This window comes from Lipotes vexillifer, unplaced genomic scaffold, assembly GCF_000442215.2.
Source record: "Lipotes vexillifer unplaced genomic scaffold, Lipotes_vexillifer_v1.1 scaffold15, whole genome shotgun sequence".
NCBI classification, from domain to species: Eukaryota; Metazoa; Chordata; class Mammalia; order Artiodactyla; family Lipotidae; genus Lipotes; species Lipotes vexillifer.
Genome location: NW_006784589.1, coordinates 1,291,447 through 1,303,286, shown reverse-complemented (window position 1 = coordinate 1,303,286; position 11,840 = coordinate 1,291,447). Strand labels below are relative to the sequence as shown.

At 37.4% G+C, this 11,840-nt stretch overlaps 1 protein-coding gene across 1 annotated transcript; it reads right to left on the bottom strand.

Annotated features, from left to right (window-relative positions):
- Positions 1–540: 540 nt before the first annotated feature.
- FUNDC1 (FUN14 domain containing 1) lies at positions 541–11,813 on the bottom strand. Its single transcript, XM_007456966.1, has 5 exons — positions 11,746–11,813; positions 10,848–11,004; positions 7,422–7,497; positions 2,730–2,858; positions 541–1,002 (listed from the first exon to the last, which is right to left on the bottom strand). Exons 1-5 carry the CDS (start codon positions 11,771–11,773, stop codon positions 925–927), a joined length of 468 nt encoding a protein of 155 aa, XP_007457028.1. The 5' UTR covers positions 11,774–11,813; the 3' UTR covers positions 541–924.
- Between the last annotated feature and the right edge of the window lie 27 nt (positions 11,814–11,840).

Below are 11,840 nucleotides of genomic sequence, written 5' to 3'. Positions count from 1 at the left end.
CTATACTACTAAGTATTTTAAGGTGATTTTTACCTCTTTGTAAAGAAAGGGTCTAAATAATAATTAGGATTTTTTAAAATGAAAAACAAGGTTCACTCAAAGTTAATAAAATGAATCAGTGACCCAACTATATGTACCCTCAAAATACTTAATTCTACCCAGGCTGCCAAGATAAACAAATGAATAAAAAAATTAGAAGCTTATATACAAGATTTTTTTACAACTACAGAAAAAAAAGAAAAAGAAGAAAAAAAGAAAAAGAGCTTTAGACATGTAGTATTTCCCTAGAAGAGCATTTCCCTAGAAGAGCATTTACTACAGTTATTACATAGTAAGCAAAGTAAGAATTGCAGGAAAAAACAACCTAAAAATTGGTATTAAATTTGTTTAATAACTTTAATAATTCTATTATTTGTAAATCCTTCCATAAAAGGGCATTACAGTTCTTCAGTTTATTGCAAACATATACTTAAAAAAAAGTCAGCCCTACTGTTGAAGCTATAATACTAATTTTTAAATTACTGGCACTATACTAAAAAGCACAATGGAGAACATCTTATTTAAATAAAATGAGGATGATACTTCACTGGGGAATACAGCCAACAGATTTTTTTCTCTCTCCATATCTACATCCAACGGTGGTGTTTTATAGGCAAATTTTAAACAAATGCAAGTTTTTAAAAAATAATGAAAGCCATGTTTTGCTCAGGAATACTATTATACACAGACCATATAGATTGTTTTATAGCAGATACCAGTCTGCCAAATTTCAGATGGCAAAATGCTAAGCAGTGAGTTTGGTACTGTCCAGCTAGTTGTTTCTTGTCATCCTGGAGAATCTGTCAATGGGTAATGCTGAGACCATCTTGTCACCACCATTTCTCTTCTCAGAGGTGACTCCACTGTGATAGAACATTCATATCCTTAAGATGCAAGGCCTAGCAAAAAGCCTCCCACAAATCCACTGGATATCACAATGTTCTGTTTGACAAATTCTGTTGCCTGAAATAAAGTTTAAAGAAAAATACTCTGAATTGTGCTACAACATGGATGAATCTTGAAAACATTACAGTAAGTGAAATAAGACAGACAAAAAAAGGACAATGTTGTTATAATTTCCACTTATATGAATAGTCAAATTCATCAAGACAGAAAGTAGAACAGAGGTTACCAAGGGCTGGGGAGAGGGGTTGATTGTGGGAGTTACTGCTTAATGGTTAGAGTTTCTATTTGGGATGATGAAAAAGTTCTGGAAATGGATAGTGGTAATGGTTACACGAAAGTGTGAATGTACTTAATGCCAGTGAATTGTGCATTTAAAAATAGTTAAAATGGTAAATTTTATGTTATGTATATTTTACCACAATAAGAAAAAGAAAAGATATAAATTCTTAAAAATACTCTTAACTATTAAATCCAGAGCTAAGTATCGTTTTCAGATGTTTTCCTCAATTCAGTAAATATTCAGCAAAAATTCTTGTGTACCTACTATTGCAGGTGCCAAGAACCAGGCAAGATGCCAGGGCTGTCCGTTACAAACTGAAGGAGCCTAGAGCCCCCAGCCAGGCCCAGTAAACTTCCTGCTTCTGAGATAACAGGCATATGGACAGCAAAATTCTCACAGGTAAAAAGAAATCTCCCTATAGGGCTGGCATAAATGGTCCATTCAGCAAGTTATTAACGTAGATGATTTAATAAATTCCCACAGCATGCACAATGATATTTATGAACAGTCAGTTCACTTAGCCAGTAGGAAAAAATGCGCAGGATCAAAAAAATAACACCTTGATAAAATGTTTAACCCAAATAAAATCATGAAGAAGCAATCAGACAAAGCCAGACTGTACGATACTCTGCCTAGATGTTTCAAAAATGTGTCATGAAAGACAGAAAAACAAAAACAAAAAAACAGATGAGAGGACCATCTAAGATTAAAGCAGACTTCAGAGACATGACAACCAAATGCAATATGTAATTCTTAATCAGGGGGAAAAGATGTAAAAGATATTCTGTGGAAAAAATGTAATATGAACTCTATATTAGGAAATATTATTTGTATCATGTTAAGTTTGGGGGGATTCATACGGGTAATGGTAATAGTATAGGAGAATATCCGTACTCTTGGGATGTATGTGCTGAAGTATTTAAGAATAAAAAGACCTGATGTCTTAAACAGTTCGGGAAAAAACAAAAAAAAGGGAAAATTTCTCACTCACACTCTCACACACACACACACACACACACACCAGCAAATGTGGTGAAACGTGAACAATTTGATGAATAGGTGAAGGGTATTTGGGTATTCACTGTTTTGGTCTTTCAACTTTTCAACCAATCTGAAATTTTTCAAAATAAAAGTTGGGGGAAGTAAAAGGACAGAATTAAAATAAAGGCAAAGGAGCATTCAATTCAATTCTAAACAGGATATAAGAAGAAAATAGGCAAAATTCACATAAAAACATGAATAAAACTAATATATATATTAATAAAATAAATATATACATTTTCAAACTATTCCACTTCAAAAAAAAAAGAAAAAGGTAGTTTTAGTTAACAAGTAAAAAAAATAATGAGTGATTTAAATGGTGGCTTGATCCCAAATTTTACTTAACACTCTAGATATGACCAGAAACACCAATTTTTTTTTAAAGAAGATAATCCCTAGTCACATTTTCTACTGAGATTCATTAAAAAAAAAAAAAAGGAGCCAGAAATGTACATTGTCTTACTTCTTCTATTATATTGTTGATTTCAGGTGCTGCCTTATTTGCTCGTTTCTTAATCTGTCTTTTTGCTTTGTTTACATCTTTTTCAACTCTCTTCCAGTCGATCTGCACATAGCCACTGTGACTGGCAATCTGCAAAAATGTGATAAAAATGGTTAATTCTAAACCAACTAGGTTGCTAATACGATATATGAACATTTAGATTTCAAGAAATGTATGAAGCTTATGGGTAAGAAGTCACAATTTATCCACTAATTTATTCATTAACAGACAGTGAGTGCCTATTCTGTGCCAAGCACTGTTCTAGGTCTCCAAGCTGTGGCCAAGAACAAGGGAGACATAGGTCCCCACCCTCAGAGAGCTTATGGTCCATCAGGGAAAACAGACTTAAGCATAAATAATTACTTAGATGTGATGAACACTATGTTAAGAGAAGTATAGTACTTAATGGGAAAAGATTCCAAAAATTGTATTATAACTATTCTATAATCCTATCATAATTTTTGGAATTTGAGAATTAGCTAAAAAGGCACAGAGACTATTGAAATTATATAGCTAATAAAAAAAGTACCTTTAATTAAAGAGATGTTTAATTATAAGAGATCAGTAGCCAATCAGCTACTAGGTCACTAAAGTAGCTTGATAAAGGCTCTTCACTAACTCTGACTCTTCAGTCAAATTAAGAATACTTTCTGGTAATTGCTTTTGAAAGTGAAATATAAAAGAAAATATGCTCTAAACAACCTTCATGCCATAAATCCTTTTAATAAAACTACAGCTAAATGCCTACTACCCCTAAGAAAAACTCTCATATGGTGCTACTGAGACACTGCAAAATCTGAGCAGGAACAACAGTGTGTGTGTTAAGTCAGTAAAGGTAGTCCCTCCGAATAATACAATCAACATATAAAGAATCACATGAGTAGTAAACAATTGAGCCTTGTATACCATTATAAATCACTTCTACCAAGCTTATGCTTTCTTTGTAATCTTTTAATACATCACTTTAAATATGAACCACACATAAAATACTTCAAAAAATAAAAATATCTGATTTTATATAAATAGGCTGGGAATCTTAGGTTCCATTTTCACTGTGAATGACTCCATAGAAGAATCTATTTATCTGCATTTATCCCTATATTTACTCACCTTCTATCACTTCTAACTCTAGCCTCAGCAAAACAGAGTGGTAATGAAACCAAATGGCAAGTGAAAGCTTTTCCTGGCAATACCTGACATGGCAATTTGGGTCACAGACATGGAGGGGATGATGAACCTTAAGGTCCCTCCCACAGACAGCGCCTGTAAACCCTGGTTAAAACACAAGGGCTCCAGAATTAACAAAAGGAAGCAGATTTTGAAGAGGAGGTGAAACTTGTAGGAAGAGACCAATGTAAGGTAAGTTGCCCATTTTTTTGGCTTTATCCTGAGGATAAGATGCAGTTGCAGGGTGGCTAAAAGTTCAATAGAAAACATGCCACCTTTCTGGCCTGAAGAACCAGAGGGCAGAGCCCAGGACAATAACAGCTGCCAGAAAGGACACAGCTGGAGAAGGGGAGCCCCAAATTCTATGTGTAAACTCTACCCAAGTTCTGAACCACACATTCATGGGGCATAATGAAGCACTCTGGCCAAGGCTTAAAAAATAAATAAACTGAGGGCTTCCCTGGTGGCGCAGTGGTTGAGAGTCTGCCTGCTGATGCAGGGGACACGGGTTCGTGCCCCGGTCTGGGAAGATCCCAGATGCCACGGAGCGGCTGGGCCCGTGAGCCATGGCCGCTGAGCCTGCACGTCCGGAGCCTGTGCTCCGCAACGGGAGAGGCCACAACAGTGAGAGGCCCGCGTACCGCAAAAAAAAAATACAAATAAAAGTAAAGAATAATAAACTGAGATTTGAGCCACTATCCACCACAGGTGAAATGGAGTTTGCAATTTGAGTCTAACCAAGTTAACTGCCTACTAAAATCAAAACATTAACAAACTTCAGAGGAATAAAACAGAATCCAGATTCTCCATGATGTAACATTCCTAATGCCCAGGGATAAAATACAAAGTTATTTGATATGATAAAACAAGAAAATGTGGCCTAGTCGCAAAAGAAAATCAACAGATGCCAACTCTGAGATGACCCAGATATTGAAATTTACAGGACTTTAAAGCAGTACTGTAACTATGCTCAATGAGGTAAAGGAAACTACAGTTGTAATCAATGAAAAGATAAGAAATCTCATCAGAGATATAGAAAATATAAAAAGAACCAAATGAAAATTCTAGAATTGGAAAATACAGTATCTGAAATAAATTCACTGGATAGCCTTAACGGCAGAAGGTAGATGACAGAGAGTCAGTGAAACTGAAGCTAGATCACTAGAAATTACACAATCTGGAAAAAAAGACTGAAAAACTAGATGAACAAAACCTCAGAACATTATCAAAGAGCTCAACATTCATCAATCAGAGTCATGTTCAGAAGGAGAAGAATAGGAGAAAATATTTAAAGAAATAATGGTCAAAACCTTCCTGAACATGGTTAAAGACATTACTTTACAGATTCTAGAGCTCAGTGAACTCCAGGTAATGATCTAATACAATTATGAAATAACAATACTCAGATGATGTGGGGGTTGGGGGGTTGGGGCACACAGAAGTTCAATACGTCATAGCTCAATTCCCATATTCCATAACAGGAAGCTAACAGTTAATACCTCAAACTGAAAGATAAAGAAATGTCCAATTCACTTGTTTAGGAAAAACGAAATAAATACCTTAAGAATCAGCTAGTAGTTCAAATTGGTTACCTCAAGGGAGGGAAAAATGGGGAGGTAGCGAGGGAGGCAAAGAACTACCCTAATCTGTATTAAGCATTATACATGTACTTGACCCTCTGAATTATGGGCATGTAAAACTCAAAAAAAGAAATAAATAAATTTAAAAGATTTATATACCACTGTCTGTTTTAAGATGGCAGTGTGGTAAATATCTACTGGAAAACACCTGAGTTACTAGGAAAGCTTTAAGTTGTCAGCAAACTAATATTTATCTTTAATAAAAATATGGAAGCGAGACTAAATAATAGGTAATTAGCCTAAATGCCATTTGTTTCTTTTTTCTTCTTTGTTTCCTTCTACTGAGTTTTCAAGGTAAGTCATATTTGTGGGAAAAATTGGTTTGATGCTGACAGGTCTCATGCTCTTCTAATCAGTGACTTCAAACAATATGTGGACTAGACACGAAGTAGAAGGTGGCAAGAGCAAAACGTGGGTTTGAAGGGTACATACCAAGTGGACTGAAACGGACTTCTGAAAAACTGACATGCAGAGTACACTGAAATGTATAATTCTATCTGTTAACATTTTAGGGAACTCTGCTTTGGTCCAGTACCCTTTTCCACTAAACAGAAATGACAACTGAGTTTTCAAAATAGCTATAGAATTCACGATCTTGATTCTTGATAACTATATAAATATCTTAATTCTTGGTTCTATATAAACCCAAGTCAAAAATCAGCTTAAATAAAATTCTCCTTTGTACAAATACTGGCATATTCATCCAAAGGACTAAATTTAGATACAAACCATATTCCTTTTTACCTCTTACCACAAGTCATAAGCATTTACCCCTAATAATACCACCAACAGAAAAAAAAAAAAAATATATATATATATATATACATGTACATATTTAAACTGCTTAGTAAACAACTTAAAATCTGTGCTTAACACATATGAATCCAGTCCCTTTGTACTTCAGGCAATGACACTGGTTATTACATGATCAATGGCTTAGGTGCTGAACTCAGATTTTGGTTGCTATGACCATCAATCATTTTTAAAATCTGACGGATTTCTGTATCTTTAAAATTGTTGCTAACATTCATTCCCAGAAATTTTCAATTTTAGGATTTACTATATTTGATCTTCAGGGAATGATATTTTGGGGAAAATATATGCCAAACAGACATGAATGCCAGATAATATCCTGATAAACATCCTCTAACAGCAAAGCATTTTTGAACCTTATACTTAGAGGAACATGAACAAGACTAAAACTTCAAATCCACTTGCCTAAGAAATAGGATTATGAATGATTTTTTAAACCCAATTTTCCACTTTCTATATTACTATGGTTCCCTAGTTTTAAAAAACATGTTAGAAATTGCTAACAGCATTTTCCCCTAGGAAGGAAAACTGGCTAGGAAACAGGAAAGAGACTTCTTGAATTTTATATATTGTGTATGAGAGTGCGTGTGAATTTTTTTTGAATTTTTGAATTATATTTTATTTATATTTTATACAGCAGGTTCTTGAGAGTGTGTGTGAATTTTAAATATATGTTTTAAATGGTCAGCATGAACAGGTTATGCTACTGATGAAATGTTTATTTTTCCAGGGAGATGCTTCAAGGAAAATTTAGGTAAATAACAAAAAATGAGATACCTCAAATTTTAACAGTTGTGTTTTTAATAGCTGGGATCAAACTATGCTTAAAAAACCTCAGAAGTATTTAAATTGATGCTTTTCATGACAGATGCCAGCTTTCAAAACTCATTTTAGTTTTTCCATAAACTGATGCCTAAAAGAGAAATTCCATCTTCTATTAAAATGGACAGGAGTGAAATGGCTAAACTTGACTTTCTCTGTTCCTAAGGGCTACATATGTAAGCAGAGGCAAGGACCAAAAGCTCTGACATACCTGAAGGAGAAGAAAGCCACCACCTACTGCAGTTGCTGCAAGTTTTCCAACTTTCTGGAACAAAAATCCCGCACACCTTTAATGGAAGAAATGACAAAGGATGAGAACAATCAATGATGTACTAAACTCTCTCCCTTCTACTTTTCACTGCTTTCCTAATAAAATCTTAATGTGTTGCCAGTTCTTTTGATCATGCCCCTTACCCGCTCAGAATCCCACAATGTTTCCCGTCAGTTATATAGACTAGTCAAAAGTGCATAATCTAAATTGTCTGAGATGTTCTTCAAAATAAGGGATGGAGAGAAGAAGAGGGGAATTTACAGGAAAAAGACTGGCTACTGAAACTGAACGTTGAGTACTCAGGGGTTCGTTATACTCTTCCTTCTATACTTGTATTAAGTTGAAATTCCTCATAATAAAAGTGCTTAGTTTTGTTTTGTTTTGTTTTTTAATACACTCAAGATGTTCCACACACCTGGCCGACTCTCACTCTACCCAAACCTTCTGCTCCAACCCAATCAGTTTCCAAATATGTCACCACTGTTGCTCAAGCTATTAACCTCCCTGTTTCTAGGGGTTTCTACCTAGCTCTACCTATCTAAAACTTTCCTACCCTTTAAGGTCCAGCTGGAGTTCCACCTTCATGACTATACTTCAGCCCTTATTTCTCATGGCTTCTTTATCTATTCCTATCTCTATATTAAACCTGTTTTGTCTCATCTATCCTGTAAGGATGTCAACCCATACTTCTTTTTTGATTCTCTCCTTCAGCGAGCTCATTATTCCCTAAGTATTCCAGACCCAGTATATGCAAAAGAATCTCAGATTTCCAACTCCAGCCTTCTGTACTGGGTTGAAGAGTGTCACCCCCGAAATCCATGTCCTTCCTAGAACCTCAGAATGGGACCTTATTTGGAATAAGCTCATTGTAGATGTAGTTAGTTCAGATGAGGCTATACTGGAGTTGGGTGGGCCCCAAATCTAATGTTTCATAGAGATACACAGAGGGAAGACAGCCATGTGACGACAGAGGCAGAATTGGAGTGATATGTCTACAAGTCAAGGAATGCCAGGGATTGCTGGCAACCACCAGAAGACAGGAGAGAAGCAGGGAACAAATTCTCCCTGAGCCTCCAGGAAGGAACCAACCCTGTTGACACCTTTCAAATTTCTAGCCTCCAGACCTGTGAGAGAATAAGTTTCTCTCATTTTAAGCTACCTAGTTGTGGTACTTTGTTACAACAGCCTTAGGAAACTAATACACATACACCTTCATAAATGGAAAATTTACATTTCCAATTAAATGATGAGCTTCTCCTGCCACCCAGAACCACATATTCAAAATGTCCCAAAGCAAACATCTGTCCAACCAAACCAGCTGTTGCTAAGGTCCCAATTTGTAAGTGACTGCACCATTCTCTAGGCTTGTTACCTCATGCTCATCTCAGGCTGCCTTCTTCATTGCCTTTGGGGTCCAACTGACGGCCAATTGTATATACTCGAGTATCGCCAAAACATCATTTGATTGTCTTTTGTCTTCTTTCCATCTTCAAGGGCATCACTACCTTGCTTCCAGACCACACTAAGGATACTCTAGCTAATCTTCACACCTCCCATCTCGCCTAGCAGCCACCCATCCTGCTATCAGTTTTAATTTCTTATTATGATCAAGAACCTACAGCTAAACATAATCTCCTCAGTTTCCCATTCATGTCCTGAATTGGTCTGAATTATTAACTGGTTAAGTTAACATCTATTAACCATTCCTCCTTAATGTATGCCACAACAGTACATCAGTTTCATACCCTAAGAAAATTCCAAAAATTTATTACACTGAATCTAAAGTCATTGCAACAAATCACCTGTATAAAATTAGAGTCCTATTACACAGCTCCTGGACTGATACCTGGCTACAGTTCAAACATATGTGTCCCTCAGTAGGGGAGATAGCAACAAAGACTCAGAAAAGGGAAGAGAGGAGGCAAGCAGTAGCCAGGTCTTAACAGTATCCTGGGGAATGTGCTCCACAAGCATGTCTATCCTTTGCTTGACGGCATGAGCCACTAAAATGAGTCTACTAACTTCCCCTCTTCTGTCTCTAGGCTTTCCAAGCAAACTTCTGCCAATCATTGGGCTTCTCACCAAGCTTAGCCTACAAGGAGAAAACACACAGCAATTTAATTCTATTGCTCAATTATTTTTTAGTCTCTTTTAAGGTGGGGCTTTAGGCCTTGACTCACATTAACCCATCACCCATGGCACCAAATTGTGAGCTTATTTAAGCAGAAGGCCAGGCCCTGAATTGTGGGCATCAAGGTACCACTGGCCTGTGAAAAATCATCTGAATAACCAGGGCTCTGACCAGGCATCGCTCTAACTGCAGGCTTTTTTCATAAGCAGCACTAATAAGTACACATCACGAATAAATACTGCACCTCTTTATCACAGAATCTTCACAGTGAGTGTTTCTACCATAAAATGGCATTTATTTTAAAAAGGCATAAAAGAGTGCACCATTGTTCCAAGGTGCAAGTAAAACGCAAAGCAAAAAAATCATTTTATACTCAGAGTTTAAATATGTAAATATTTAAATTAATGTAAGATGAATTTAACTTAGAATCTAAGAAATAAATGATTACTCACAAGTTAAGCACATACACTAACTTCAGAAATTCTCTAGGGTCATGAACATTTTCAAAATAAAGAGTCAGACTTGTTTCTGAGCCTTGTTATTTGGCTAATCTTTTAGTCTAAGAATAACAGAATTATATCTACAGTAGCAATTATATAATCATGTGATCTGAAATGTTAACTGGTTAGGTTAATGCTTATTAACCTCTCCCCCTTAATGTACTCCACAGTATTATTACTGAGCAAGCAATCAGTCCTTTAATTCCAACCAAGACCCAATCTACAACTCTTCTTCAAAGTATTATCATAATCCAAATTAGAATCATCTGTATCATAATCGTACTTTTTACTGAGAATTTTACACTGCTCTCCACAGGGCTCATAATCCTGGAGACCAGTTTTACTGCGGGAATTCTCACAGGGTTTTCCGGTTGTTAGCACTGAACAAGTAAAAATTATTTACATATAATTAAGCCTTCTATATTTTTCCCTCCTTACCCACTGTCACTGAATCAGATTCACTATATCTGCGAAATCTGAAATGGGCGAAAATATACAAAGAATCAAAGGAAGGGTGAGGAGGGAACAGTGGAGGATGGCGGAGGATGATCACCAAAACCCAACGGTCTCTTGAGTGTTGATTACACTAATCATAACACAGAGAAAAGCCTCAAGGTACAGCTCTTCTGGGATTAACAGTGTAAAGCCACTGACTGAGCACATTATTGGCCCAGATACAAAAGGGCAGTAGTCAGGCTCCCAATGAAATTTAACAAAAAAAGATGTTTTTCTCACCAGCCACTCACTCCACCCATTACAATCTGGGTGGCTACTGAGTATTTTTCTACCATAGGTCCGGAACTGTGGCCAAACACTCGATTCCACCAGTGGTGTCTTCTTGCATACTCAGTTAAATCCAACACTTCGTACGAGTCATCATCACTTTCATATTCTTCAAAGCAAAAAATGAAAGCAACAAATTTACAGTCAACCGAAAGTTAAAAATGCCCTGTACATTTTCATCTGTTACAACTCACTGTTACATTTGGCATACAGCTAAAAACGCCCAGATGGAAACAAAGTTTCTTAAACCCAATCCCTGAGACTAGGGCCTTGAGAGTAAAGGGCCACGCATCTCCTTTTCAAAGACCCAGAGACCGGCCTGGGTGCCGGGGCAACGTCAGTTACGCAGCAGAGGGGTCACCCCCGCACCCCAAATCTCAGTAGGGACAGGTCAGAGTTTCACAGCAGGGTCTCCCCCCAATCTCAGCGGGTCAGTTCATAGTTTCACAGCATGAAAGGTCACCCCCAAATCTCAGGTTCAGGGTCAGTGCAGGGTCCGTTTTCATCAGTGGGAGAAAGAAGGGGGGTCCTCCACTGACGGAACCGGTTAGAGGCCCGACAAGAAGAAATTATTTCAAAACCAAGACTTTAAAAAAAACAACCACCAAAAAACGTTAGAAGACGGACAGGAACGGCCGGAGGTGAAGGTAAGGCAGGAGGTGGGGCTGTGTTGAGGGCGAGGGTCCTAGAGGGGAGAGCGAGGCTAGTCCGAAGTGGGTGCTCAAAGGGTTGCCTCAAGCAAACAGAGCCCCCAGGAACCCTGGGACAGGGGAAGGAAGACGCACCCCCGAGCCAAGGTCGAGAGCTGTGAGCCGTCTCTAAGATACTACTTCGGGCCGCGGCCGCTCACCTTGGGGAGGGGCGTTCCGGGTCGCCATGATACCGCCGGCGGCCTGTATTGAAGGTGGTCCCAACCCGCCCGCCTTTCCCCGCTACTTTAAGAAC